Source organism: Camellia sinensis, chromosome 11, assembly GCF_055761805.1.
Source record: "Camellia sinensis isolate YWXY chromosome 11, ASM5576180v1, whole genome shotgun sequence".
NCBI classification, from domain to species: Eukaryota; Viridiplantae; Streptophyta; class Magnoliopsida; order Ericales; family Theaceae; genus Camellia; species Camellia sinensis.
In genome coordinates this window covers 173,544,235-173,570,880 of record NC_138971.1, presented here as the reverse complement: position 1 = coordinate 173,570,880, position 26,646 = coordinate 173,544,235, and the positions used below count along the sequence as shown (strand labels likewise).

General features: G+C 33.6%; 1 protein-coding gene and 1 pseudogene across 2 annotated transcripts; both read right to left on the bottom strand.

Moving 5' to 3' along the window:
• Positions 1-644: 644 nt before the first annotated feature.
• On the bottom strand, positions 645-5,423 carry LOC145802883 (common plant regulatory factor 1-like). The gene is made up of 7 exons (XM_082895687.1): positions 5,331-5,423; positions 4,399-4,497; positions 4,187-4,267; positions 3,539-3,661; positions 1,295-1,456; positions 830-907; positions 645-722 (listed from the first exon to the last, which is right to left on the bottom strand). Exons 1-7 carry the CDS (start codon positions 5,421-5,423, stop codon positions 645-647), a joined length of 714 nt encoding a protein of 237 aa, XP_082751813.1.
• Positions 5,424-12,030: 6,607 nt separating this feature from the next.
• On the bottom strand, positions 12,031-26,477 carry LOC114272347 (protein SPA1-RELATED 2-like; annotated as a pseudogene). Its single transcript, XR_014345134.1, has 5 exons — positions 23,952-26,477; positions 22,750-22,907; positions 20,702-21,524; positions 18,232-18,384; positions 12,031-13,212 (listed from the first exon to the last, which is right to left on the bottom strand). The product of XR_014345134.1 is annotated as a protein SPA1-RELATED 2-like (transcript).
• Between the last annotated feature and the right edge of the window lie 169 nt (positions 26,478-26,646).

Genomic DNA, 26,646 nt, shown 5'->3' with positions numbered 1-26,646 from the left:
GTAGCACAACCGAGCTAGCACTGTCGTGCCTTACCCCAGTTTTAATCGCGCTCACCCAGCTCGGTGATACCTGGGGCATCATCTAGCTCGGTTCTTCTTTCACCTATATCACGGTCCAAAGCACCTAGACCAGGCTACTAGTAGACATCTCCAACCGAAGTGACAGGATCAAGGACCGAGCTATGCAGGCCATTACCTCGGCCCGTAACTCGGTCCATTTTCCAACCATCTTAGCTCAACCCAAGTACGTACATAAATTACCCTCTCAGTAACTCTTTCTGACCATAGTGAAACAGCTGTTGACGTAGCCTTATGGTGAACCACGTAAATCTTGTGTGCATGTAATTTATGATTATTGTTTATTGTTGTTCTCTCCTTTTTGTGTCTCACAATTCCTAGTTAGGTGTCCTGCAAATCTTAGCATTGAAAACTGCCATCCTCCAGGTAAACAGCTCATGACACCTTTGGTTAGAGTTTCAGAAACACAAGTGTTGCTGAACTGTCTTAAACAAAGGCCTTCCAAAAAAAAAAAAAAAAAAAAAAAAGGAGCAGCCAAAACTAAGACATAAAAAAGAATTCTACAAGATAGAAAGTACCATCAATGCAGCATTCTCAACCCTAAGTTTCTCTAAATCTTCCATTAACTATTTCATTTCAAATTTAAGGGTTATGTTTTCCACTTTTACGGTTTCATATCTCTTCATTAGTTCCTCAGTTTCAGCCTGAAAAGAAAAAGCAAATTGAACTAATAACAAATTCAATTGGGAAATTGAGTTACAAAGGTGAAAACTAAAAGAATAAAAGAAATTATAACTTAAATTCTATATACCTGTTTTCTTAACCTAGACCTCCTAACAAATTGTCTGTTAGCATGTTTCCTCTTCTCTCGTTTCAGCTGCCGTTCATCCTGAAGAAACAGACACAAAGCAAATAACAGTTTGAAAATAATATTGAACCTCTGCTATATTCAGCAAGCTGTTTTATATGGAAATGTTCAAACTCAAAGTCCCCTCAAATATCTTTACAATGTTATAAACATGGCTTTAAAAAGCTGCACTATTAACTAGGTCTTAATACAGGCAATCTCTCAGCTAATTTTGGCTATTGAATTCAAAATTTTCTGTGTTCCCCTACCACTCTTGTGGCTCATGCAATGTAGAACTATTTTAAAAGAAGGGCTAGAAAATAAATGTTTCTTACATCCATAGACAACCTGAAACACGTTAGTTCAAAGCATGACAAGTAGTATCAACTACAGATGAAATATACTATCCTACTTTCTTCCAGTCTTCACAAGGCAACCTGCAGCAGCAGTAGAAGCAACACAAGTTGCTCTATTTTCTATTTTCAAATTAGGAGAGTCTACTGGTTTTCCTGCAACACTTTCAGGAGCCACATCAATCCCCGAAACCTTCCTGGAAGTTACATTGGCATCCTCTTCAGGTACAGACCTAGCCTGTTTATGGACTTTTACTTTGTTGTATGTTTAAGAAACAATAAATAGTAAATAATAAGTTTGGAGACACAATTAGACAGTTTCTCTACTATCTTGGAGTGTAAACAAAGCTCCTATTCCATTACTATGTGCCAACATCAATATAAAGGCAACATAAGCCCAAGATTTTTATTCCAGCAAGTCGGCCTCTGAAGGCACCATCTCCTTTCAAGACCAATTGGTTATGCAGTCCAAGGTGCATTCCATATTATTATCAGAATAAAATATATTCAAGGACTTAATCGTACCAGTGGATAGCTTGCCCATTGAATCATTTTTCCTCAGACTTTGCTGTGCCTGAAAGATAAGAGAGCAATATTTTCTCGTAACTCCACATTTAACGTCTTGTAGCTCCATTTGGTAGAGGAATAGATAACTGGAAAGAAGTTGCATGAAGGATGGTTGAAAAAAGAAAGGGAAGTCTTTCTTCCATTTGTCTAGTTGAGACAGAAGGGACAAGGAAGGTAAAGGGTCTGTCTTTTTTTACTTTTCCACTTTTATGTATTACTATGAAGGTGTCGTTGGAAGAGACAAATGCAAAAAAGAAAGGTATCGTTATTTTCTTTCCTTCGTTCAATTTTTGATAGATTGAAAATGGCGGGCCGGGGCGGATATGCTCTCTTGCCATGTTTGTACTCCCTTCCCATTTCCTTCCAACTAAACAAAGAATCTGTCTCCATTAAGGGAGGAAAGCATGTTGTCTTTCACCTATGTTACCAGAAAATGCTAATATCCTAGCAAATTACGTATTGGTACACACGTTCTGAAACATAGTACACTTTCATTTCAAAACGATAAATTTAGTGATCCAAAACGATCCCAAAAGTTTTTTTTTCAATATATGTCCTTAAATGTTATCTTAGGAGGAAAAAAATCAAATATTATGAACTAAAATCTAAAGCGAGTTAAGTTTTGATAAGATAAAAAAATCAAAAAAATGGGTCATAATACTCATAGAAAATATTTCATTTTATTAGAGGTCTAATTATTTAAAAAAATTACTCTAGAAATACCCTTAAATTCTTAAGTATAATATATACAAGTCTATCCCTATCGTACCACATTTTAGAGCATGTGGCGTACCATGTTCCTGTTCCCGTTCTCGTTTCACGTATCAGAACAATCCATGTTCCAGGTAACATAGGTCTTTCACATGTTGGTTTAGTTCCGCAGGAAATGAAGAAAAGTTAAAGTTAATGGTGTTACTTTATTTTACCATTATATTGACATGAAGATGTTTTTATAGCAACGATATGAAAGTAAAACACATCCTTCTTTCTTCCTCTCTACTCACTTTTGGGCAGATTCAAAATGGTGGGACACTAGAGATTTGCCTACACTTCACTTCTCCTTTCACTTCCCCTTTCTTCTTCCCGCTAAATGGAGGAAACTGTCTCCATCCGCTTCATTTATTTCATTGCGCATTAAGAAAAGGAAAGGGGAAGCTTAGAGATGTTCATTCATTTTACCATCATAATGTCAAATATTGATAACATGGTTTTTAAATAACGAAAAACAAAAAAAAGTAAGAGAATCTTCTCATTTGTTCCTCTCCTTTCACTTCTAGGTAAAATGAAAAATGGTAGCCAGGATGGACTTGCTCACCTTCAAGTTTTCCTTTTTCCTTCCCCTTCAGTTTCTACAAAACTAAAAATACTCCTTTATCCTTCCCACTTTCCTCCTCCTAATGTTCCCTCATATCAAACAAAGCCCAATAATCTTCTCATTTCTTCCCACTTTCCTCGTGTGTTACCATCACTTGCATTACTGGAAACATCAATACTGCGTTCTACCCTACACATGTCAAATCTAGAAGTCTAGGTTAGATCCAACAGAGCAATGATTAAAATGGGACTCGTCCAATTAAGATACTAATTTAAAGCATTAAATGGAGCACGACTTTAACTCATGCACCAAGGGCACTGCAAGCTAACTTATCTGCCTCACCTAGTTTGCTCCCAGGAAATAATTAAGCAAATAGAAAAACAACATTAGTTTAACAGACCTCTGTCATGCTCCATGGGCTGATGCTTCACCATCAACCTCAGCATTGTCATTGACTACTTGCATAGCAACTCCATCCAATCTTTTCAACTTCTTTGTTAAGCCTTGATCCATGTTGTCTGATGAAGTAGAAAGCATTTGTGCATTCACAGGAGTTACAACCTGCATAACAATCGCTGAAGTAAGACTTTATGGTTGTAGAGTAAACTGCTGCTTCAAGTTAATCATCCTAGCCCAAAAAATTCATAAATCATCACACTTCTAAGCAACGAGAATGTTGTGCAGATTTCACCTCTAAAGATTTTATGGACAGATTAATGGGATATTGAGAATATTGCAAACATGGAGTAAAAAATTTCTGCAGCAGAATAGGCTACTTTAAAGAATGAATCTGACTAGAGGAATTGTTTCCCATATCAGCAAGAGGAAAAGGGATGCAATGTGGTGATGCAAGTGCCATCGCACTAATAGTTTGAAAAGTACAAAAATTTCAACAATCGTACGAAACTAAATCGCACCAATCATAATTGTTGATGAATTTTGAATGGTATAAGTTTTTTGCTTCTCTAAAGTAGAGAAGGTACTGTGGAACTATTTCGTGTTTTCAATTCACTTGGATTTAAAAAAACCCACAAACAGAAGTTTGCAAGTGGGGAACCGAAGTTCTAAAGAAAAAGCATGACTTACAATAGGAACTGTAGGATGAGCATAAACAACTCCAGGAGAATAGATGATAGAGTAAGGCACCCCATAAGGTGGCATCACATGCTGCAGTAGTTATATGTCAAATAAAGAATTGAGTTCAACAAATATTGCATTTGGAACACAGCTCCAAGCTAGGCATACAGAAATGCCATGTGCAGAAGATGACTATAGAAACTCAGATAACTCCAAAGTACTTGTGGCGGTGCCCACACATGAGAACGAGGAACATGACAAGCCATGACTGTAGAGTTCAAATATGATGGTGGTATGGGTACTCCAGGCCCATAATATGCCTGAAAGTGAATCAAATTGTTAAATTGCTAGTGAATTAAGAAAATTGGCAAAAACAAAATTTCCTGAACCTAAGGTCCAACTAAAGTAATTACTGTGCAAGAAAGGAAGATGCTCCATAAAGGGAATAACCTGAATAGTTGCCAAGTCGGGATAGAGATGAATGTTTTGTTTGGTCCTGCCAATGCCAATGGGTGGTCCAATTTCAGATCTTGAACTCCAAGAGTTAATCCGCCAAAGAAACAATACAACAAACCTCTCTCTCTCATGCAGGCACACATGGATATATGTATGTTAGATTAAATTGTACATAAACAGTAGTACTGTTTACTTATTGCAATCATAATTCATAAACTATTTGTACATGTATTTAACAAAAAGGAGAAAAATCATTCATTTGTTGTTGATAAAGACATATAATCCCACAACAAAAACATATCAGGAACATATAACCTATTTAGGTGGAGATGCTTTTTCTGAACTATTTTAAGTATTTTTTTTTTACTTTTTAAATTTATTTAATTTAAATATACCTGAAAAGTAAAAAAAAAAATATGAACATAATTTTAAAAAATCACTAAATACAATTTTTTTAGGGAAATTTTTTTTAAGGACCCTAATAATAGTAATTTAGAGGATAAAGGACAAAAAAAAGGGGATGCATCAGGTCCCTAAACAACATGACGCGCATTTTTAATTATTTCGTGGACCAAATACTCTTCACACAATCAACACACAGACGAAACTAATTCTGACGACTGAGTTCCATTCCAAGCATCTAACCATCTTCACGAACAAGAGAACAGCAGAACTAGGGTTTCAATATCATCTTTACCATCGACATTAGAGCTTCGTTATCTTCTGCAAAAATCATTCCCATTCCTTCCTCACAAATTTCTCTGACCCCGTTTTCACTATTCATCGTCATCTCAGTTCATCTTCATCACGTCGCATCTTTATCTCAAGACATATCAGCTCGTCATTAAAGTTTCATCCTAACTCTGGTAAGTTTTTCTACAATACAAGTAGATTTTCTCTGGAAACACAGTTAATTGCATTTTATATTAACCTTCCATAAATTAGGATTTCAATTTCGTAATAAAAAGCTACATGAATTTAGAAAAAGTTATTTCTATGTGTTTTGAATTTATTCTTGAACATGTTTGTGTCATTTTATCTGTAAATTTCTCTGGCATTTGAATTTCTCTAGTTTTTGCTTGATGTATGTATCTTGTTTTAATTTTCTCTAACATGTTTATTTTGAAAAAAGCTATTTCTCTATGTTTTCATCTTATTCTTGAATATGTTTCTGTGATTTTGTTTATAAATTTCTCTGATCTATAAATTTCTCTGTGATATGTATTTTTTATTAAAATGTTTATCTTTCTCTGGAATGTCTATTACTCTCTTGTCTCTGTTTAAGTTTCTCTGGTATTTATAATTTTCTCTGACCATATCACTTTCCTCCGTTGTGTGTCTCTATCATGTTTAATTTTCTCTGGTTGTGTATGTAAATTTCTCTGGCATTTTAATATTATGGACTGGAATGTATGTTTCTTCTTTGAATTTTCTCTGGCATGTTTATTTTGAAAAAAAAAGTTATTTTTCTGTGTTTTGATCTTATTCTCGAACATGTTTCTGTGATTTTGTGTATAAATTTCTCTACTTTGTAAATTTCTCTGGAATATGTATTTTTCTCTGGAATGTCTATTACTCTCTTGTCTGTGTCTAAGTTATAATTTTCTCTGGCCACATCACTTTTCTCCATTGTGTCTCTATGATGTTTAATTTTCTCTGGTTGTGTATGTAAATTTCTCTGGCATTTTAATATTACGGACTTGAAATTTTCTCTGGAATGGAAATTTTACACGAATGTGTAATTTTCTCCGGAATGTGTTATTTTCTCTGGTATGTTTATTTTGTTCAATTCTTGGTTTCAATGTAGAATAATTTTCAGTGGCATGTTTACATTACTTTGTTTATTTTATCTTACTAATTGTGGAATGGAAATTTTCTTTGGCTTGTCATGTTTACTTTTCTCTATCATTCATTTTTTGTGCTTGCTAGATATATGGTTCTTTTTTCAATTTTCTCTGGTTATATTTTATTTCTATATGTAATTTTAACAATTATGAAAAATTTCTCTACCATGTTTATGATGCTTTGTTGATTTTCTTTGGCAATGGAAATTTTCTATGGCTAGATGTATTCTCCAGGAAAACAATTAGTACTCTGACATTTAATTTTTAGTGTTTGATTTTGTCTGACATTTATAATTTTTCCAGGCCACCTTAGTTTTCTCCCTTATGTGTAATTTTCTCTGACATGTCCAATTTTCTCTAGCATGTTCAATTTTCTCTGGGATTTAATGTTGACATCTTTATGTTTTCATCATTGTCTAGAAATGGCAAAACGTAAAAGCAGCAAAACCTTAGAAACACCAAGCAAGAAACAGAAACTCTCTAAGTCTTCTTATCATCTAAGATCAAAAACTAGTAGCAAAACACTAGAAACACCAAGCAAGAAACAGAAACTCTCTCAGTCTTCTTATGATCTAAAATCAAAAACCAGTAGCAAAACACTACAAACTCCTTGCCAAAACACACAAGTCCAAGGTGATGAAGCAACTAGCATCAAGATGAGTACCTCAACTTCAACAAACTCAAGCTCAAAGGAGAAAAAACCTGTTAAACTCCAAAGAAAAAGAGCTCACTACAGCATTCAATACCGATCCAACCAATGACATTGGTTTGCAAAGAGGTAAAAGAGCCATGTCATTAAGATACTCTAAAAAGTCAAAATCTGCATTCCTAGGGAGAAGATTCCAAAATGACACAAGGCTCACTGGTCATGTTCTTAAAAATGCCTTGGTCAAAGCAATGAAAGGCAAGTAACCAACTGACTTCAAAGATGTAGCAATCATTGTTACATTGTACGTGTGTCTCACTCTATTTTTTGCAACAAGTGGGAATTCAATAGGGTGGGTTTTTATAAAGTATGTGGAACCTCTTGAATCAATGAAACAGTATGATTGGCCAAAAGCAATCACATAAACATTGATTGATTCTATCATAGCATTGCACAAAACTCCAGAAAAAGTTACGGGGTGTGTCATTATATTGTTGGTAAGTATAATATCCATTCAAATTTGCAGTTTTATAGTTACAAAGTTGTGTGTTTAGCAAAATTTAATTACTTTAATTTTCATCACAATATTGGCTATGTGAACATGCAAATATCATTGACTCGGAAGACAGTAACACAACTGACTTTCCAAGATGTGCCAAGTGGAAGCTGCAAACCTTAACGAAACAGCTGCAGAAGACACCAGTCCACTCTCTTGCACCTCGACAGGTTAGATTTCTATCGCTACTGAAATCTCAGTGAAATTTCAAAATTTCTCTGACCACTGGTTTGTTTCCCTCCTTGTGCCTTGATTGATTGAGATCAATTTTCTCTGAACTATCAATTTATGTTTCTTTTTTGGTTACCACTGGTTTATTTCTGCAATTGTAATCAATTTTCTCTGCAATCCAAATTTCTCTGACCACAATTGTAACACATTAACTTATATGCCCTGATTGATTTTCTCTAATATCTGAATTATGTTGGTTATTTCATAATTTTCTCTAGCCCATAAAATTGTTTCTCTTTGTGTGTAATTTTCTCTGGCTCATAACTTATGTGTCATGCATCTTTGATTAACACTGTTTATTTCTACCCTTCTAATGAATTTTCTCTAGAATCCAAATTTCTCTGACACAATTATAGTAAAAAATTAACTTGTATGTTTTGATTGATTTTCTCTAATATCTAAATTATGTTGTTTGTTTCATAATTTTCTTTGCCTGATAAAATTAACTCTTTGTCTGTAATTTTCTCTGGCCCATACAATTTTCTCTGAAGTTTGTTTCCCATTAGTATCATTTAGATGAATTTTATTTTCCTTATTTGAATTTTTTCTCTAAGTGAATTTTGTAACATTTCTCTAACAAAAGAGCCTCCTGTTACAAATAGATAACAAGGAGCTAGTCAAAAACCCATCAGAGGAGTTCTGTCTTGGTAAAAAGACGAAGAAAGAATCAAAAAAGGCAATTGTCAAATTCAAGGAGACATTACAAGATTCATCTGAAGAAGGAGGGAATGAAGAAGCAGAAGGCAACAAAGAAGAAAACGAAGCCAGCAATGGACAAGAAGATCAAGCAAGCAGTGGACAAGCAGAAGCCAAAAAAGAAAGTAAAGAAATAGAAGTAGAAGACAAAGAAGAAAATGAACAGAAAGAAGAAGACAGTAAAGAAGAACATGAAGGCACTCAATCTAAACAGTAAGAAGAAAACAATGAGGAAAGTGATGAAAAAAAACATAATGAGCCGATCGACCAACATCGTGATAGCATTTGTGGCTCAACAATGCATCAACCTTAAAAATTTGAGGAATCAAAGGATGCCCAAATTGCTGATCTACGTCGAAGACTAAAAGCACTTTCTAAATCTAAAATAGAAGAAGAGAGAAATTGGATTGAATTACTTGCAGAAAAGGATATCGCAATAAGAACCTTGACATCACTTAACTCAGAACTTCAAGAAAGAGACAGCACAATCCAAATGAAACTAAGGATGTTGGAGGTTTAAAAAGAAGATGATACAAAAACAATTCAATAATTGAGGGATTCAATTTCGGAGCTTGAAAATGAAAATGCTAAATTGCATGAACAAATTCAAGAACTATTCGTCCAACTAGCAACACAACCATACCGAACACCAACACAAGTTCAACCACAAGGTCAGTGAAAATCTTGAGCCACAAAAAGTTATGTCCTTGTGTCAACATAACTCAGAGAAATTTCTATTTATTATAATTTTCTCTATCAATGGTAATTTTCTCTGGAAGTTAAATTTCTCTGAACACATTAGTTTCGGCTGTTTATTTCTATTGATTTCTACTGCTTATTTGGTTTTCTCTGTCTATTTTCTTATTCGATTTTTGGGGCTTGTTTGATTTTCACTGTGTATAGTTACAATGCAAGTGGAACAACAACCAACAACCCAACAAGAACAAATGGCACACAAAGAACAACCAAAACAAAAGACAAAAGACAAAAGTCTATGGTAACTGCAAAATATTGAATCAAATAAATTTACATATTGAAATATCATCTGTTATTTTAGAGAAATTTCACTTTTACTGATATTTTCACTATCTACAGTCAAAAAAGATCCTACATCAATGATAAAAAATTTAAAGGCAAAAGAAAGGAAAATAAAGCAGCACGATCCAGAATTTCAATATCTCAAAGTTACGCAAGTGACTAGAGGTTCAAAGCAAGCTGCAAAAAAGTATTTGATGCTGATGCATACGTCTTGCCTCCACCAACAAGTATCAGAAAATCTTGAGTTTTATCACAAACTCTACCGGTTTCAAGATTGATAAAAGATCATGTAAAAGACATCTTGCAGCACATATCAAATGTGTCTGGACTTGAGTAAGTACAACAAATAAAATAGAAGATAACAAACAACAATTTACTAACTTATATTGCATTAACAACTATTAAATCCCTTCTTTGTCATCGTGTAGGGCTTTAATCTGGACAAGTGAGTTGAATCTTGTTACCTTCAAAGACATTGGAAACCTAATAAAGTAAAAAGAAATTGTCAACAATGTAAGTCTTTCATCAAAATTTCTCTACAATGTTCTATCAGCCTTTATAAACCAATATTACAATTATAAATGATATTTTTCAGGTCATTCATGGCTATGGAGAGATCCTTTTTGCTGACCAAATGAGAGAAAGACAACAACCAACTTTATTTTTTTTCACATCCATGAGCTTAGTATGTTACTACTCTTTTATTTGATTTTCTCTAGAATTTACTTACTACTTTCTCTTGTTAAGATACTTCTTGAAGCCCGTTATGTCACTACTCTAATTTTCTCTGGCTAGTTATGGGCATTTAAAATTTCTCTGTGTGTATATTTCTTAAATTCCTGTTATTTCAAATTTCTCATAACATAACCATTTTTTGATTTTCTTTGACCACAAAATTTCATCAAGATGACGGAAAATCAAACTTTCCGAATCTCATTATTTGACAAGCATATTGAAACAGCATGGAGGAACTACAGGTTCCTCTATTTCCGAATAAATACTAGGGGCAATGAGAGGTCAACAAATGGAAATCACTAGACCTTGCTTATCCTAAACAAACAAGACAATTTATGGAGGTTCTATAACTCACTAAAACCAAAGAGGGATGATGCAGAAGACAAATATGTCAAAGATGCAAAAAAATTGGTAACGAGTGAAAGTTTCTCTGATCCGTTATAATTGTCTGCAAATTTCTCTGTTATTTAAAAATTATTTTTTTGCAGCAAGATTATGTGGAGAATTTTTTGAAAGCTTGCCTTGAAAGAGAGGCACAATCACAACCCTCTTTCAAATTGATAAACTCATAAAACACAAATTACGACTTTGAGTATGTCAACAATACTCCACAACAAGACAGTAATTCGTAAGTTTCATACAACATCTATAAATAAGATAATCTGATTTGAATGTTTCTTAAAACTAACTATACCTATAATTTGTATGCAGTCAAGATTGTGACCTCTTTGTTTGCTATATAATGAGACAATATAGCAGGCATAAACCTATTAGCTCGAAATTGTCCACACAAGACATAAGGTTGATGAGGGCAGAAATCATAGAGAGATTTGTGACCGAAGTTGGTCGGTCATGGACAGAACCAGTTCAAATACCTCTAGAAGAAGAACCAAAAGTGTAATAGTGAAACTAGTGCAAGGAAGACAATGTACACAATATAATTAGGATTAACTATTCAATTTGTTTTTCATACATTGAAAGAATGATGATGCTTGACATATATGTATATATCATTTTTTGACTAATGTAAATTTCATACCTATCAATGGTTAAATATATATATTTTTTTATTGTGATTGTCAACACAATCCACACAGAGAAAATTATCTGCAGAAATTTCTCTGGTATGATGTTACCAGAAATTCACAGAGAAATTTAACTCGTATCGTCCCGAGGGAATGCCTATATGATCATACAATCTGTAATACTTTGTGTTGGTACAAAACAATCATCAAATTCAAAAAACACAAAGCGCACAGTAATTTTCTCTACTATTGGCAAATTTCACTAGATGAATTTGAAGCTTCAAAACACAATGCCCAGATAATTTTCTCTGCTAGTGGAAAATTTCTCTTGATGAAATTTTCACAGACAAATTTAACTCGTATTGTGCCAACGAGGGTGCCTATATGATCATGCAATCTGTAATACACTGTGTTAGTCCAAAACAATTATCAAATTCAAAAAACACAATGCACACAGTACTTTTCTCTACTATTGGCAAATTTCTCTGGATTAATTTGAAGCATCAAAATACAATGCACAGAGAATTTTCTCTACCATAGGCAAATTTCTCTAGATGAATTTGATTGGTATTACAAACTCACTGCCTATAGTATGTATCAACAAACACAATGCACACTTTCACTGCTATTGGAAAATTTCTCTTGATGAATTTGATTGGTATTATTATATACAGTGTCTAAAAAATACATTTCACAAAACAAAATACACAAAATTAATCATCAAATGTATTATTCAATCAATAAAATGTATTATCCTTAACTATTTAGCACAGGTTCCTTGCATGTCCTCTTATTATGGTGACCAATACTCCTACAACGACTACACTTAATCACCCTTTTAAACTCTCCAGTAGAAGCAATTTCGTTCTTCTTTGGCCTCCCAGCTGGTCTCTTACTCAATGGAGGTAAAATCATAGCATCATCAATGCTACACACAGGTTTTTCAACAGTTGGAACTGGACAAATCGAAAACGAGTATGCTTAACGATACATATCAGCATGAAAAAATGGTTCAACAAATGAATTCAAATTCTTTCCACTCCTACAAATTGCAGCAACAGCATGTTGACATGGATACCTATTTATTTCCCATTTTTGACATGAACAAGTTCTCAACCCAAGATCAACCATAACCGAAGGAAAACAATGCACTTCAAAGACATTATCAGATGATAAACTCACATTCCATGTCCTCCTATCCAAGAAAGACTTCTCTAATACACTATTCGTACGAGGACAGAGAACTTTATTCCATTTACAAGAGATCAGCCTCCTATCAGATCTCATATTCATGATTTGCAACCGTATCATGTCCACCAAATTTGTTATTGGCAAGTGTCGAGCTTCTCGTATCTATGAATTGAATAACTCAGCAACATTTGAATACATCTCACCATAACGTTTCCCCTCAAAATATGAATCACTCCAATTTTCATATGGTAAACTTCTCAAGAAAACACTCACAACGTCTCCTCCCTCACTTTTTAATTCATTTAACTTGAAATGAAATGATGCCTTTGTTGGTGCATATACACATTCTGAAAACTTTGACACAATCGTCTCCCTAACCAAATTTGTGTTTCCACATGACAACTTATCCCTCAAATTTCTCTTTAGATGTTCAAGACAAAATCCATGAAAGCAGTTAGGGAAAAACCTCGCAATTCCTTCCACAATACCGCAATGTCAGTCTGATATGAAACTTACCACCCTCTCTAATCCCAATACTTCACATAAATGTTCAAGGAACCAACACCAATTGTCTTTATTCTCAGCATCAACAACAACAAAAGCTTCAGGAAAAAAACCTACAAAACAAATAGGAACAAAAATATTAGATATACACATGCAGAGAAAGTTAGAACAATAAACAACCAGAGAAATTTGACATTGCCAACATCCAGAGAAAATTTACACAATGGCAACCTCCAGACAAAATTCACTTAGTACCCAACTCCAGAGAAAATTCACACATTGGCAACATCCAGAGAAGATTGACTTAGTGACCAACTACACAGAAAATTCACACAATCAGAATATCCAGAGAAAATTCACACATTGGCAACATCTAGACAAAATTCATTTAGTGACAATATCTAGAGAAAATTCACTTAGTGACCAACTACAGATAAAATTCACACAATGACAACATGCAGAGAAAATTCACACGCTGACCAAAATCCAGAGAAAATTCTCACAATGGCCACAACCAGAGAAAATCCACACGGTGGCCAAAACTAGAGAAAATTCAAAGTGTCAGAGAAAAATAACATTCACTCAATTCCTATATGTATAGAAAATTCACATACTTAGATAAAATTAGACATATTTACAATTACCTTCATTCCCATCTTTTCCCGTCGCAACAAGCATAACTCCTTTGTATCATCCTTTTAAAAATGTTCTATCAAGAAAAAACAATGACCGACAATATTTGAAACCAGCAATACATGCATAAAAAGCCACAAACACTCTTTTGAAATGCTTGTTATCTTCAAAATCTAACTCAAAATGACTACCTGGATTGTTCTTCAATGCCTCATCAAAATACCACCGTAATTGATTGAATGACAAACGAGAATCCCCATATTGACTACATTTTGCTTTTTCAATCCCCAACCAACCACAGTTATAACTGATTGAGATCCCATACTTGTCTTTTATTTCTTTGACAACATTCACTAGACGAGTTAAAAGTTTTGCACTTATCTCTTCAAGTATCAGCCTAGAAACTAAGTTAGAAGTCATCTAGTATGTTTATTAGTACGAACCGCCACACCACACGTATTTTCATTGTTCAAAGTTCTTATGTAAAAGAACCCATTTGTTTTTTCAACACGCCACATACATCCCCTTGATTCTTCCTTATATGCACATTCTGCTATAACCCTCAGCTTGTCATTGTTAACATACGTAAACTGAAAACCAACCTCAATAGCATATTTGCATAAAAAAGTACGGAACTCAACCACACCACCCTCAAACTTTTGTCCAACACTCGTAATATTATTTCGCCAACCAGCTGACAATAACACCTTTTCTTGGTAAAAACAAAACTTAGAGAGTGAATTCCTTTTAATATCCAGCAGCCTATCACACTCACCATCCATAACATTTACCCAATTAGACCCCACTTCATCCTCTTCATCAGAAGTACCACATTTAGTAACTGAAACATCAACTATATCAACACCATGTGCACAAACAACCCTCAACGTATTCAGAAAATTAATATTATTTTGAACCATACAATTCGGATGGCCCACAATAGAATATGAAATACACATAGTCTTAGGTTTCAAATTCTCCCATGTTTTACACAAAATGCCAACCAATTCCTCAAAATTTAATTCGTATGAAACATTAATGACAATAGTATCATTCCCATATTTGCACAGCAACAATACTGCACTGTCTATTGAAACTAAAAGAAAAAACAAGAAAAAATAATTTGTTCAACATAAAAACTCTGCACAAGAACAGCATAAAAGTCCAGAGAAATTTCCAAAAATTATAATTTTCTATGAATTATAATAACAAGCTTATAATTTTCTCTGGACTCAAATAAAAGTCCAAAGACATTTACAAACTTATATTCACCTTCAAGATAATAAAAAACAAAATCACAGAAACTTAATGAATCCAGAGAGAATCACAGAGAAATTTACTGTTAACTATTAAACACAATCATAGAAAAAAATCACACAGAATATCTGTTATGAAATTATAGGCTTCTTTATGATTTTCACTGAATTACAAGCTAACAATTTTCTATGCGTCATTCTCCAATATTGCACTCATAGAAAAATCCAGAGAAATTTACAAACTTATATACACCTTCAAGATAACAAAAAATACTGTATTGTCCATCTAAACTGAAAGAAAAAACACAAAAAATAACTTTTGCTCAGAGAAACAAAAACTTATATTCACTTTCTACAAACATATAATTTTCTCTGAACTACAAATTAAAAGTGAGTAACAAACTTATAATTTTCTCTGAACTACAAATAAAAGTCTAGAGAATTTTATGAACTTACATTTACTTTCTCAAATTCTATCTGCATTAGAAACTTCTAATAATATGTCCATATGAACTTATAATTTTCTCTGTGATTTTCGTTGGATTATAATAACAAACTTACAATTTTCTTTGGACTATACCAACAAAAGTGCAGAGAATGAAATTTCTCTGGTTTAAAAAAATTTCTCTGGTTTGAAAAAACATAGAATAAAAATTATCATTTATCAGCATGTTGATGAAAAACAGAGCACGAAAAATGAACTCTAAATATCAAAATCAACTACACTGTCAACACTCTTTGAAATTGATCAAAAAACAGAGAATGAAAAATTAATTCCAAAAATAAAAATCAACTCTATTAAGCTGGCCTCTCTCTAAACAAAAATTCAAAACAAAAATCAAAATCCATGTGGAATCTCCATCGAAAACAAACCTGATTCAACTCCACTGAAAAACCTACACGATCAAAACACTGTCAACACTCTTTGAAATTGATCAAAAAACAGAGAATCAAAAATTAATTCCAAAAATAAAAATCAATTCTATCAAGCCGGCCTCTCTTTAAACAAAAATTCAAAATCAAAATCAAAATCAAAATCCATGTGGAATCTCCATCGAAAACAAACCTGATTCAACTCCACTAAAAATCTACGCGATTAACACACTATAACACCTACACGATCGTAGCAATCTTTCTCGTCAACTCCACTGAAATCTCCAACGAAATCTCCACCGCAAAGTCAGTTTCCAAAATCTCCACCGTGAAGTCAACAATATAATATTCAAACAAATTTCTCGTCAACTCCACTGCAATCTCTAACAAAATCTCCACCGCGAATTCAGTTTCCAAAATCTCACCGTGAAGTCAACAATATAATATTCAAACAAATTTATGTTATAAAAGAAGGATAATTTAAGTACTTTATAACCTAAAATAAACTTAAGGGACCTTAGCCATCAAAACATATTATTTTGAACCTCTCCTCCTATCAAAAGTAAAGGAGGGACCTTAGGCCAATTTTCCTATTTTTTTAATATTTCTTTACAAATATTTTATTTTTTAAGTCCATATAAGTTAAGAAACAAATTTTTTTAAATATCTAAAAATTTCACTAAAAACAAAAAAAAAATTTAAATCATTTTTAAAATCTCAAAATCAAATAGTCTTTAATTTTTATTCAGATTTTTAAAATAAAAAAAAATCTCATCATATTTTAACAGTGTTTTTTACCAAACTGTTGGATGTTTGAGTCAAATTTAAATTAAATCTTTTTTCATTTGAGTAAAAAATGAATAAAACTCAATTTGATATGAGTATGAAACAAAAAGTTTAAATGAATTTTGAATATTTTTTTACCGAAATTTTAATTTGAGTCAATATATGGATGTGAATGCATTATGCATAATTTGATTACAAGAAAATCTTAAGTTCACTCTCATTCAACTCATGTTGATTGTGACACGGCTACAACCAATATTTTTCTCAAGCTCTAAGTCGAAATAAAATTAGATTAAAACTCTAAACAACATTCCTAACGACTGGTCTCAAGACATTAAATAATTTTGAAAAATTCTAAGTGCACATAAATCGGATACTTGACTAGTTTTTCTAGTTGATTGTGATATTTGATTGGTTTATTTTGACAATATCATTTGTTGGTGGAATTTTTATCAGTTTAGATTTTGATTTTTAAAAAATAATTTCACCTTTAGATTCATCTAGACAAGGTAGACTAGAAAAATTAAAAAATTGACATAATTTTAAATAAAAAAATCACCAAAAACAAAAAAAAAAAGAAAAGAAAAATTGAAATAAAATATAATTTATTTAAAATTTCCTGAACAATTAGAGCTTAACGAGCTTAAAAAAGATATTAAAAGTTTAGTTTGTTTATCATTCAAGTCAATTTCAAATGAGTTTTAATAAAAAAAAAAATCACAAATTAAGCTAAAATAGTTTTATTTTTTTAAAAAAAAAGTTCTATAATACATATAAATTTATCAAGTTGAGTTTGAGTCGAACTCTAAAAATTAACAATCATTAAAAAATGTTCAATCTTGACTTGTTTATATAATGAGCTAATTACGAACAAGCTTTTCACTAACCGAGCACGAGTTTGATTCATTTTATAGCCTACATGTCATCTTCAAAAATAGCATATGTGATAAGTTCAGTAGTAAAAACTTGGAATTGCTCGAAAGCAACTCCATTCCATATTAGCTTGGATGAGTACAAGGTCCAAATTAAACCATCTTCTTAGACTATGTTTAAATCATAAATTTGGGTAGAGATTTAAAAAAAAATATATATATATATATATATATGAGTAAAATATAACTATATTTCACACCTTATCTAGTTTCCTTTTCAAATTCCTACTCAAATCTATTATCCAAACACAATCTTAACATATTTATACAATAACTTATTAACTAATCTAATATTCATTACTAATTTTCCAGAAAGAAATAGAAACGATGCTAGACATGTTATGTTAGGAAGCTTACACACAAAAAGCATAAAGAAAATACAGCACCAAATTACCAATCTCAATTTAAAAACCAGATACAAAAATACTATTTAACAAAGGATAATGCTAAAATTTCTAGAAAGGTTATCTAGTGTTATCCTCCTTGCCAACTTATTATTGGCAGTGCATATATGAATCAAGAAAAAACCTAAAAACAAAAAGAGATGGAGAAATATGGACTGGACAATTTCATCATTGGGCTAGAAATTGGTTTCTAAACTTCCTCACAATCAAGAAAAAAAGAGAGAGAGAGAGAGAGCCCCATTGATTACCTTCTTTGTTCCTTTGTCTTGCAAAAATTTGCATGGAAGTCCAACAAATACCCGAACTTCCATGTGATTTCAGTCAGATATCCTCATCTCAACTCCAAGAATGTCCTTTACCAACTCGTATGTTACAAATGCAATTGCTATCGATGGTACCACCTAAAGAGTGAGGCAATCGCATTAAAATGTTAATCTAACAATTTAATTCATAAAAGAACGATGATATCAACCTGGCTAGCAATTAAAGAATGCCTTAAGAACTAACGAACCTATGTAACCCTCCTTTGATCAAACCTAGGGTTACATACGAACCAAGTTGCTCGTGAGCTTGGCTTAGCTAGGTTCGTTATGTATAAAAACGAGCTAGAATAAGCTCTCCTTGTTTATATATTGTTTATATTAGATCAGTTTGTGTATGTATGTAAATGCAGTTAAATATAACCCACATATGCTGTGGTTAAAGAAGTTAAAAAAAACCTTTTGCATCTCATTTAACCGAGGCATGCATGTGTTCAAAGAACTTAAGCAAACCTCCCTTTTTTGTATAGGTGTCTAAACTGCAGTTTTAAAACTAGAAAGCACAAAATGACCAAAGAGGATTCATGTATCTCATACAGGCAAAGCAAAGCATTTTCAAGTAGAGTTGAGATCTGTCTTTGTGGTCCATGATATTAACTGACTGATCACAAAGGCTTTCAATGAATATAAGATCTCTGAAGTTCCAATCTGTTTTAGCAAAGCATTTTTTTTCCTTGTCAGCCCAACCGTTCAGCAGCCTACACAAATGCCTATCTGTCATTCTGCACTTTCTACTGTCATCTGTTCTACCAAAACATGGGTTTCACATCTTTTCCTCACACCTTAACCAACACCTTTTTATGGTCACATTTTATCACTAACTTCAGCCATATTACTCCTGATTAGGGCAATTTACAAACCTCATCATGAGTGCGTTTCACCACTCCCCCTTTTGTTTTCACCAAATAAAAACTTGAAACCGAAAGATTCCCACATGATCAAAACACTCTTTTCCTTATGGACCTTGACCTTAACCTTATCCCATCCTTAATTGATTGGAAAAGACCAGTTTTTCTCAATTTTGAGAATTGCCCTACATTAACTTTAAGGGTAAACTTCACTTTACCTTCCTGTGGTTTGGGCCATGTCGGTTTACCCCCCTAACATTTGAAAATGGCTATATAACCCCCTTGTTGTTTGTGGACTAAAGTTCATCGTTAGGTCCATTAATGATTTAATGAAAAAGACTAAAATACCCAGATATTTTCGTCATTTGTTTGAAAGGCAAAATGCACTTTAACCCCTATGTTTTATTCTCTGTGTGATTTAACTCCCTGTGTTTTATTCCACATGCAATTTACCCCCCTTGAAATCTGAAAATGAGCATAAAACCCCCTTATGTCTGCCACATGTTTCACACTAGCTGTTAATTTGACGGATTGGTTAATGATGCACTTCAGTCCACAAACCACGCGGGGGTTATGTGGTCATTTCAAAATATTAAGGGGGTAAACCTATGTTACCAGAAAATGGTAATACCCTAACGATTTATGTATTGGTACGCATATTCCAAAACATGGTACACTTTCGTTCCAAAATGGTAAATTTAGTGATCCCAAGCGATCCCAAAAGTTTTTTCCAATATATTTCTTTACGTGTTAGGAGAAAAAAAATTCAAATATATGAACTAAAATCTAAGGTGACTTAAGTTTTGACAAGAGAGAAAAAAAAAATGGGTCATAAATTTCATAGAAATGATTTGCTACATGAAAAAAAAAAAAAAAAAATTGAATACCTCATAGTTAAAAGAAAATTACTCTTGAAGTACCATAAATTCTTAAGTATAATATATATAAGTTTACTTCTATCATACCACATTTTAGAGCATATGGCATACCACGTTCCCGTTTCCGTTCTATGTACCAGAATGATCTACGTTCTAGGTAACATAGGGTAAACTGCACATGGCCCAAACCACAAGGGGTAAAGAGAAATTTGTCCTAAATTTAATCTAGGGGGGAAAAAAAAAAGAGAGTAGAGTCTAATCACGATAAGATGCAGCAGCCTATTTTTTTTCAATTGACTGAAACATTTGCATATCACAAGGACAACAATGGATATGGCATATCACAAGAAGCACAATGGATATGCATGATTGACTCAATTTAAAACCATTTGGGACACAAGATTGAAGATTCAATAATGCCGTGCCCAATCCCACTCCACCAATCCTTATTAATTTAGAACCCAATGCAGATAGGTGCATTGGAGAGGTGATAGTTAACAAAGAATATTCCCACTAAAGTGAAACACCAGATTTAGTAATAAAATTTTGCATCTAATATCTCTGTGCACAAAGGTTGAACTGTTCAGCTTGGGGTTGGTCCACGGATAATTATGACAAAAAAAAAAAAGATGTATTTAGTAAAAAGATTCTGTAATGCCAAAAGATACATACCTTGACTATGCCATCATAGTCAGTTAAAGCCAGATAGTTCCTGATATAGCTATTCCAGCAAATGCAGCTGAGCCTTGATTTGTTCGACATCTCAATTACTGGATAATGAATATCAACAGCGTCATTAAAGAGTGCACCAAACTCATATATCTTTATTTTCTTTGATACCCCAGCAGTAGCAAAATAATCCTGATCTCGATCAGAACTCAAAGAGCAAATTACATTTACAGAATTATGGAAATCTCAATTCCTTAATATCCCATGCACTTCAAACTTATTATAATGAGCATACTTGCAGAAACCACTGAAGAAGGCCCCTAGGAAATCAATGGGTTTGTTTTTCTCTTCATCCTTCTGTGGCCGATACATGTTGGCTCTATCTTTCAATAATTTCTTATTTGCACGTGTGGTCACATCATTATTAGAAATCTGAATATTGGATCTCGTGGAGAAGTAAACACTTTCCAGCTGACTGATATTCTTCATCAACTTCAATTCATTATTAGCTACAGGATAATGTACCTCAAAACTTGAATGTTCTCTGTGACAGAACCCGTTTCCCCTTGGATGAAGAGACTCCTTTGATGAGCAAGCAAGAGCTAACGATTTTTTTGTCTGCCTTCTTTGTACCTCTTCAATATCCGCTTCCAGGTACTTAATTTCTTCTACTAGCTTCAAGGTGTCCTTCTACTTTTGCTCTTCCAATGGAAAAAAGAAATGTAACAATAACTCTGATTCAGCATCATCTTGGTCTATTGATGATGACAGCTTATCTTCAAATGATTCTTCAACTCCACTTATAACATCAGACTGCAGGACTTCCCTGGTATAGACCAATAGTTATAAACCCAGGATTTTGTATGACAGTGTCAATTGATTTCAAGGATTAATATGTAAGAGACTAATGTTAAATGCCTTTTGCTTTTTACTAGGTGACTAATGTTAAATTCAAACTTTAAAAATAAAAGATAAAGCAGATATCTATTCGGACTTGATAACATGGTGATGTTTGAACATCTAGCAATCTTGAGAGATCGGCGCATTAGGTGCCCTCATTGGGCAATATTATATAGGCGGGGGGAATCATCTGGCTAATTTTGATTTGTTTCTTCAAAATAGAAAACATTTTTATTTATTAATGTATTATATGGGCAGGGGGAATCATCTGGCTAATTTTTATTTATCAAAATGGGAAAGTAATTGCTCCTGCAACTTTGTTTGATTCAATTTGGGATTATGAGGTGTTCCAAAGAAAAAAGGCAAAGAGTAGACCACACAGGTTTGGTAATTCCTTTTGATCACCAATAAAATATGAAATATGAATTAAAATTAGTTGAATTCTAGAGTAACACAATTTTGAGGTCATTAATGAACGACAGGTTAAGACTGAATATGAACATGGCAAGGACAAAGTTACCACCTGAAGTTTTATTGTTTGATTAATAATACCACCTGAACTTACTACCTGAATTTTTCTTGAATGGAAAAGCATTTGATATACGAATTTTGAGAACAAACCTACGCTTCAAGGTTTATAGTTATTTCCATGTATATCTTCCAACAATTATTAAATAAGTAAAAGGAAGCCAGTGAGTCAGGATTTGGCAGTCACTTTTAGCGTAAATTTTAAAGATATTCCCAGTTACAATTAGCAGGGGTTCATTATTTCATTTTAGGCTTCATCTTTTGGGTGGGTGGAGGTTGGAGGGGAGGAGGGGAAATCAACAATTGAGCTATACAAGAGAAGAGAAATTTACAATCTGGGAAGGTTATCCTCTTAGACTACTTGTTCAATTATCTGGTAAAGGCCACAGGCACATCATTCTAAGTCTGCCAAAGCTAACCTTTCCAAAAAAAAAAAATTAGGAGTCCTATTGACTGCATAGTTGTAGGGGAAACGTTAACATCCACAGACATCATAACTCAAAAGAAGGCTTCTCAGAGGTGAAAGGTATTAACTTTGATTTAGAGATAGCTTTCCCTGAAAAAGTAAAATGAACAACGTATCTCACAGTTGGACTAGAATAAAAGTTTAAAGACAGTATTACCTTGCTGTCGGGCGTAATGAAGGTTCAAGATGAAGAAGCCAAAGACAGAATCCAACTTCCTTGGGATTCTTCGACAGGAAGTTTGGAGGAAGAATCCTATAATGCAGATCAGACATGGCAGCAGCAAGTTCCCTTTCAGAGTGAAAAGGGCTAAGCAACTGAAAGAGATAACCCATATTAGTCCAAAAATTAATTTGTGTACTCAGTCCCTCCAGAGGAACCAAAAATGGGAGAACAACAACAATTATCACAAAACAATACAAAGTTATTTTTTCTTAATGAATATAAATACGAAATTAGAAGAATCTTCCATATCATCCTCTTCTTCTTCTTCTTCCTTCTTCTATTTCTTTTATAAGTAAAATATATAAAGAGCCAGAGAAAAGCGGAACTTCCTTTATCCACAGAAAACTCTATTATCTACAGGGACACATGAATCCACCAAAAACTCTACAAAGAATATAAGGGAAGTGGAAAATCTTCAGCTATTGTCCTTCATCAACTCAATGCCATGAAGTAATAACATTACCAAAAACAGATCATCCAATGGTTTATGATCCATCTCAACAAAATGAAACAGGAACCAGGAACCAGGATTAATGCCTAGACCTTCTAAGGAACCATTAAGCTGTTGCTATTCATATGGACGATCCATGATTGAGAATGACACGGGGGGTACTTGGGATTTTTGTTCATTGAGAAGTTCCTCTAAAAACTTCTGACTGCACCACTAGTCAAGCCAATAACTATCATTTCAACCATTTTTTATCTAAAGCCCTCCAAAAACTAGCATAGTCCCTAAACATAATGACAATTCAACTAATTGAGCAACGCATAGAGAATCTGCATATGTTTCTTGGAATATATTACCCAACACCATTGTATTATCACAATCCAAGCAACAATGCTAATGTTATCCCTTAAATGACTTTGTAAAATTACAATACCTCCACAACCCACCATTCAAGGAAGAGTAGATAATGTTCAATTATACAAAATCCAAATTCCTAATGATACAAAAATAAAAGGATAATAGATGGAATTTTTGTCAAGACCTTGATAACAAGGATTGCTACAGATATAGGGGAAAAAGCAAGATACTGAATAGCGTCGATGGAAATGTATTCATATTCCTAGCTATGCTGAGATCACCATGTTTGAATACCTCACATTTTTTCAGCATAAGAAAGCTTTTCTTGTACCTCAAAGAGTAAAGCCCCTAGAATGTAAATATTTGATGAAAATGTGCATCCCTTCCCGCTAAGCTCCTCAGGACTGGTATACCACTTCTTCTCTTCCAATGGGTCGCTTGCATAAGTAGACCGCAGTTGGGGTGTAAGCCTACTGTAGTTGCTCTCACTCTTATATTCTCTTCTCAGGTTATGCTCTTTGTTCAATTCATTCCAGGAATCCTTTGGCCCAGCAATACTGACATCAGTATCATGAGCAGTTGCGATTTTAAAGCTAGATCTTGATGGAAACTGATGCCACTGTCTGATAAAGTTCAGGTTCTCCCCAAACTTTTGCTTCTTTATCCGCTCACTAACAGCAGGATGCATCGCCTGTTCTAATGGCCTTTTCTCATTTCGATCATTTTCTGAGAGGAAACTATCCTGATCTATAGAATTCTCTGCAGTTTCATGCCGGACACATGATCCAAGGTATATAACCTGATTTGATGGCAACAACTTGAAGCAGGACGGCCGTAAGCCTTGCAAGGCAACTCCTTTAGCGTGAGAGATATCCACGAGACCCATAATTTGCCTAAATATATGAAAATTATTGACTTTATTTCCCTTATATTGCCCTGCTTTCAGCCATTCTCTCAGACTAACTCAATCATGAAAAGCATTGAGACTGGGACCCAGCCCAGGCCTGGCAACATCATGAGAAGGAGGCACAACAGTTTTAGAACTTGAACACAATGGTGCATTAAAAGCTACCATAGCAGTACTGGAGGCCTTGGAATCCGTCTGGCCCCTAATCACAGCACCAAATCCTTCACGAGCTAGACCTTTAAATATAACCCCCTTACTTTTCAGCGTATTCTTAACAAAATACTTAGAAAACCCAGATTTAGAAAGAATTTTTGTACTGATACCTCCAGGAGGTGCTAATGGATTGCTTGCAACAACTTTGCTTTCATTATTCAGTACATGTTCCACGTTATCATTGTGAACATCATCTGGTGGTTTTGGACCCAATAATTCTGGAAAAACTGTATATCCAACATCCTTCCAAGCATTTGATATTATAGCATCCCTATTGCTTGAGGTACTCACTATAGCTATGTTTTCATTCTTAAAATTTTGTAGTGTTAACTCTTCAGCCATGACCCCAGCATCATCTACACAATGAATACTAGCACTTAGACGTTCAGACACACAACCTCTTTCTGGGTTCTTGCCCTCTAAAATAGTTGTAAATGAAGGGGACGAGCCCCCATGACATTCACGCTCACTGGGTATCATCATTTCATGTGATTCCATCATACCAGCATGTTTGCTTTCCGTGAATACTCACCATCTTTGCTTTGAAAAAGTGTGTTATCCACAGCATCAATTGTAGCCAATTCATCACCAACTCCATCCATACTATCTGTGCAAACTTCATTCAATCATATTTTTGATTGCTGCAAAAATAATTTGCCAGCCAAAAACTGCAGAACAAGAGTAATCAAAATGGAATATGGTAAATTTTAAAAAATCATACAGTTCAAGAGGACGTTATAGCCATGCCATATTACAAATTTTCCAAGGGCAGAGCACCCAATCCAGTTCAAAGTTTTAAAAAACACAACACCAACATACAAAGCAATTCACAGTAATGACAAGAAATCAAGAAAGAATGTCAACACATATATGGTGTGTTTACATTCATATAGACAGGGGGAGGGAATTCAAAAATTAAAACACATAAATCAAAATTGCCATATTAAAATCTCACAGTAAAATTATCTATTAAACTAACACACTTCAGTGAAGAAGAAGAAGAAGAAGAAGAAGAAGAAGAAGAAGAAAGAATACAACAAAAAATACATCAACCTAGCTTTGGTGACAGCTTCCTAATCAGGTCAGACAATTTTCTTTCCCTTTTTCTTTTGGTTCTTTTCTAATCAATCACTGAACATGCCAAAAATGAAATTGTTCACATTTGCTCATGTAGTGTCCAAGAGCACAAAAAATGTAAGAAGGCGAGAAATATGACTACAAACAAATTCTTAGACTTGTGGGAGGTTTTTGGAATTAAAGCTAAAAGTATAAATTCCTAACATAAAGATGATACAACCTGACTTAAAAAGGAAAGAAGAGCATAGGGATGGAGAAGGCTAAAAACATAACAGAGAGTGATGCCACTTGTGTTGAGATTGTTTGGGAAATGAACTTGAAATGGAAATGTCAAAACTTTCCACATTAATACCCCTAACTTAGAGAGAGAGAGAGAGAGAGAGAGTTGCTAGTGAAGGAAATGAAGTTGAAATGGAAATGTACTAGTGAAGGAAATGAAAGTTGAAATGGAAATGTCAATAAAATTAAGATTGCATCCACTTGTTCAGGGAAAAAAATATCTATACACTTCTATGAGTACATATGAAACCAAAATCACCTCCTCTTGTTATTCTTCTTTTCTTTTCAATTATTTTTTCCTTTTTATGATTTAATATTTTCCATGTGTTGGTTATAAACATAAATAACCTTCCAACATAGGCAAATTCTCAAAATCTTTTACAATGCAAAAAGCAATCATAAAAAATTACCATATTGTGCAAATTTAACAAGAAATCACCATAAGATATAAGTTGAACGAAAAAACGAAAAAGAAAAGAAAAAGGATATAACATACTGCAAACCGTAATTTGTAAAAGGTAACATAACAGAATATATATATATATATTTA

What these genes read in the sequence shown, in the direction of transcription:
- LOC145802883 (XM_082895687.1), bottom strand. Translation starts at nt 5,423, where the DNA reads ATGACGATGAATAGTGAAAACGGGGTCAGAGAAATTTGTGAGGAAGGA. An exon ending in ATGTGTGGGCACCGCCACAA is followed by an intron (nt 4,268 to 4,398) that starts GTACTTTGGAGT and finishes TAACTACTGCAG; the next exon opens with CATGTGATGCCACCTTATGG. An exon ending in GGTCTAGGTTAAGAAAACAG is followed by an intron (nt 723 to 829) that starts GTATATAGAATT and finishes TTTTCTTTTCAG; the next exon opens with GCTGAAACTGAGGAACTAAT.